At 43.9% G+C, this 5157-nt stretch overlaps 1 protein-coding gene across 1 annotated transcript; it reads right to left on the reverse strand.

Annotated features, from left to right (window-relative positions):
* Positions 1-636: 636 nt before the first annotated feature.
* LOC109785030 (transcription termination factor MTEF18, mitochondrial-like) lies at positions 637-2171 on the reverse strand. Its single transcript, XM_020343640.4, has one exon. It carries the CDS (start codon positions 2092-2094, stop codon positions 937-939), a length of 1158 nt encoding a protein of 385 aa, XP_020199229.1. The 5' UTR covers positions 2095-2171; the 3' UTR covers positions 637-936.
* Positions 2172-5157: the final 2986 nt, after the last annotated feature.

Raw genomic sequence — 5157 nt, forward strand, 5'->3', positions numbered from 1 at the left:
GCAGAACAAGAGATGCTAAGTTTTAAATCATATATTTGCAATCTTATAAAGTTAATAATCACTGAAATAGGCATCAGCTGTAGCGACCTTGCCCAAGTAAATCCACTTATCTCTTTCTAGGAATGAACATTGGTCATTGCAGTGTAAACCTGAGAAACACACCACTGACCTTAATCATATATACATATTTGACCAGACACATCAATCAAAGCATCCAATTCTTTGGTCAAAAATGAATGTTCAATAGTCAGAACTGAACATCACAAAACTCAACCCATCTGCAGTCATCCATCGTTTCAAAGTAAGAAAAATATACTCATGCTTAATTATGGTAATTCAGCCTTGCAATATTATGTTCCAGTGCAGTAGAAAATTTACATCAGATTAATTAGGTCCATCTTCCTTTATTTGAGATAGTTAGCTGGAACTTATGAGTAAAACACAAGTCTAATACCAGCGAAAAAATCTAGCATCTTAACCATTAATTTTGCTCAAGTAAAACTTTTTTAAGAAAAAATTATGAATCCGAACAGCAGGGTGATACATTTCGGTGGAAAACAACACATCATTACTCTTTTGCTTTCTGGTTTCATGGGTACTGGTTTCAATACAAAATTGATCCACCCACACATCCAATTTGCATGATCTTCAATGGAAGTCAGAATCAAATATATGTCCATGGACTTCTCATTTACAGAGATCTTCTCTAAGAAATGACAACATCAACATATATGGGGGTTCAAGAATCAAATTATCAGTTTCATAAGGAGTTAGCATTTAGCAATGACTAACTAGCATGTAACAGGCATACTACAGTAAACAACCAACATCAACCTAGGCAAAGAACACCGAAACAGAGAGTACTAACAGTTTACATGGAGGGTGATAACTTTGTTGCGCCATAGGCTGTAACCAATTTCCAAAGCCTTTTTTTGTTCATGTAAATCTGAAATTAGTTGGTAATTCCCCTTTGCAAGCTGCTGCATAGTCTTCAGCAAGGTGTGGTGCGGCTTCCTTGTGAGGGCATATGAGCTTCTCCACAAAAACCTTCTCGGTCATCTTAACCGCAGTATGTAAGCTCAAGTCACGATCTAGCAGTCCATTTTGCCTGAGAAACTTGATAACATAGTACCGGGGTCTGAGTCGGCCCTCCATGCTATATGCAAGTATATCTGATCGATGAGCAATGTACACGGGTTCCAGCCCCACCTTAGAGATCAGGAACTCGGACCTGCGCTTCAGAGATCCCTTTGACTTCCTCAGCACAACCGGATACTTGCGCAAAGCAATGCTCACTTCGGCATCAGACCACCTGAAGGTATTTTTCAAGTAGTCCACTTTGGCGGCAATCTTCTCCTCGCTGAGAAATGCAACAGCCTGCAGTGCCTGCCTGAACATCCCAGAACCACGGGGCACGCCTATACCTTCGGCGCATGCCACCATGGCCCGAACACGCTCCGGGTTGGTTGCGAGCATCCTCGGCCCATGGATACACAGCTTGGCAATATCACAATCACCTAGCCCGCAGTCCCTCAGGAACACGGCATTGGGCTTGACCACCTTGTCGAGGTCGGCCGACAGAAGGTGGTTTTCACGCTTGAGCATCCGGAGTAAGTTGTCCAATGAGCCAAAGAGGGGCAGGTAGTATTTCAGCTTGGAGACGATGGTTCTGCGGCGGAAGCAGTGGTGAACAAGCGAGACGAGGCCGCCAATCTCGGAACGCGACAGGCCGAGGCCGGTGAGGCCTTCGACGACGGGGACCAAGGTTCTCTCCACGCCGGCGCAGAGGAAGAGCGGATCTTTGGCGACGACGGCGGCGGCATCGGCGCCGGAGAGGCCGAGGCCGGCGAGGAAGGCGAGGACGGCGTTGGGGTTGGCGGGGGAGTTGAGGTGGGAGAGCTTCGGGGAGGCCTTGAGCGCCTGGGGCCGGGTGAGGCCGCAGGTGTCGACGAGGTACTCCTCGACGACGAATCCAGCGGGGTTCGGAGAAATGGCGGCCGCGGCAGCGGAGAGGAGGCGAGGGAGTGGGGATGTGGCAGGGGCGGAGGGTGAAGAGAGGAGATGGGAAACGATGCGCTCTCGGAGGCGGAGCATCTCGCAAGCGGCCGGTGGCGGGGGCGGCGGCGGCGGCGGCGGAGATATTTTCGTGTGGTCTACTAGATTTTTTTTTTTTGAGGGGTCGTGTGGTCTACTAGTGTGTGGGGAAGGAAAGAAATGGGGGCCGGCGAGAATGGGCTGCAATTTTCGGTTGTTGTCGTTCGGTTCAGCAGTGGGCTCTAATTGGACCGAAATTTTCATAGGCCCGCATAACTCTTCGATTTTTTTTTCAATCGTCGATATTGGGCTCTCTGTGTTAATGAGTTTCTCGTCTTGGACTCTTAAAAAAAACGAGAATTAAACATGACTCGGACTGTGTTTCATTACCCATAAAAAAAAATGTTGAAAAAAACAAAGATGTGTTTCATAGCTTGTAGCACAAATTATCGAGCATGAGAGAAATGCTTACTTACAATGCTGAAGAAATGACATAATTACTTCAAAATTATGTCTAGAACCTCCAAATTTCAATATGCATCATCAGACATAAAGGCTCAATATTTATTCACATTTGTTCACATAAATGCCAATACAGTAGCTATCTTGCGGAATATTCCGGAATCAGTTACTTTGGAAATGAATGAGAAACTGACAGCAGCTTTCTCTGACTATATTTTTGTTACGACGCCTGCCTACTTGCTGGGGAAGACGTCACGTTGCAGAGGTATTGACATCGCTCAAGATTTGCTGGCGATATCTGATGGTCATGGACGTGGTGGAACATAGGAACTCAGAAATTTATAGCAGACGGCAGAGAATGGGAATGCTTCAGCCTAGAACAGCGCTCAAGATTTTCTTGTTCCCAGTAGTTTGCAAGCTCTTGGATGGAACTCTCTGCAGTTCTGCAGCTATGAACAGCCAACTGCAAGGCGTGAAATTAATTAGTGACATGAAGCAATGCGAAAAGAGAAGCAACTGCAGTATTTCAGTAACGAATCAACCAATGACAAGAAGAAACAAATCTAGATCAGATTCAAATAGATGGATTTCTTACTAAACAGCGGCAATCTGACAACCAAAGCACAAGAACGCCAATACAAGGAAGCACCTACAAAGAATCTGTAAACAAGATGACAAGCAGAAGAAAGAACATAGAACAGAGGCAAAATATAACCATGAAATTGTAAATTTTCCAAATGATATTGTTTCTAGTAGTTTGCAAACTGTTGGATGGAACTCTGTGCAATTCTGCAGCTATGAACAGCTAACTGCAAGGCGTAAAATTAACTAATGACATGAAGCAATGAGAAAAAAGCGAAGCAAGTGCAGAATTTGACTAACGAAATCAACCAATGACCAGAAGAAGCAAATCTAGATCACATCAAAATAGATGTATTTCTTGCTAACAAAATAATAAATCCACCAGGTAGAAAGGGGAGTAGTTCTCCAAAGAAAAAAATCAAAGAGTAAGCTGAGTTTGAGGCTACATGCCTTTCTCAGTGGAAGCAGAGCATGAGGTCACTGCCCATGTCCACGTATCTGAAGATGGACCATCACTGAACACTGATACTTCCCAAATCACTCTTAAAATATGAACATGGGGAACAATGGAGCTGACAACACATAATTCGTTCAACCATGATTTGGAAACATAGAATTAGATGAGACCATTCAGCCATGTCATCCAGGCCAGCATGGAGTACGGCTTCGTACAGGTACAGGCACGCACTTTGTTTTTGTCAGACACCGCTCCGGCTCACCCACCACTGAGGGGGTGACCAAGGCAAGGGTCGATCACCATGTGGATATGGTCTCCAACTCCGCGGCGGTGACCCTCGTCGTGCCCAAGATGGGGTGGCGCATCAGACCGACACAGGTGGAGGAGGCAAGGAATCTGGCCATGTACGGCGTTCAATGACACCAGCCGGGAGAGAGCCCTCTGAGTCCTTCAAGATCCACTAATAGCCCTATCTCTATGAGTTTGCGTTCTCCTCCTGGGCTGTGGTTTCCTCTCCTTCCCAACTTCTTTATCCCTTAGGTTCTGCTTTTGCTAAGACCAGCAATTGCTCACTAAATTTGTCATGAAACATGTTTTCACATTATCCATGTTTTTGTTTCATAAAACATAGAAGGGACTGTAGATGCATCATTAACTGCAACAAAATATAGCTAAACGGAGCTAGCTGTAAGAAACAAGCTGATTACTGAATGTGAATCAGTGTGGAGAAAAGAACTGAGTTTGTATGTCAGATACTGAACGTGGATAATCTTTTCTTTTGCAACATGTGGATACTTAAACCGCTGTAGCTGGAAGTTAGAAACTATATAAACATAAACAGCTGTGGCACAACACAATGCTGGTTCCTGAAAGGGCACACCTCATACTAACCAAACAGAGGGACAGGTCTGCGCCGAAAGAAATGTGTAGCCAAAACACAAAACTGAATTTATATAAAACCGAATCATGCGGGCCTAGTGTATAATTATAAGTTCAGTTCGTGTTCATTGGAACAGTGGTCATTGCAATGTAAACCTGAGAAACACACCACTCCCCTTAATCATATATACATATTTGACCTGACACATCCATCGAAACACCCACTTCTTCAGTCAAAAATGAATGTTCAATAGTCAGAACTGAACATTAGAAACCTCAAACGACTTGCAGCATCCACCGTTTCAGAGTAAGGAAAACATACTCATGCTTACTTATGGTAATTCAGCATCACCGTATTAGGCTTCAGTGCAGCAGAAAATTTACATCAGACTAATAAGGTTTATTTTCTTTTACTTGAGGGATAGTTAGCTGAAACTTCTGAGTAAACATGAGCCTAATCCCAGTGAAAAAAATCGAGCTACCTTAACCATTAATTATGCTCAAGTAAAACTCTTTTAAGAAAAGTTTATGAATCTGAACAGCATGGTGATTTTTCCTAGTGGTAATAGGCCTAGATATAGCCATCCTATCTGAACCTAATATCCAATGCATCCATCTCCATATATAAACATAAAGCATGGATCAACACAAGCACGTACATCTTGCCTAAGTGTTCTGTTTTTCCCCTCTTGTGCTCCTTAAGTTCTTCTCTATTTTGATCATGCACTTCAGGAAAAGAAAGT

The sequence above is a fragment of the Aegilops tauschii genome, chromosome 6, assembly GCF_002575655.3.
Source record: "Aegilops tauschii subsp. strangulata cultivar AL8/78 chromosome 6, Aet v6.0, whole genome shotgun sequence".
In the NCBI taxonomy this organism is placed as follows: Eukaryota; Viridiplantae; Streptophyta; class Magnoliopsida; order Poales; family Poaceae; genus Aegilops; species Aegilops tauschii.

Excerpts from the sequence above, each read along its gene's own strand:
- LOC109785030 (XM_020343640.4), bottom strand. The coding sequence starts at position 2,094 with ATGCTCCGCCTCCGAGAGCGCATCGTTTCCCATCTCCTCTCTTCACCC.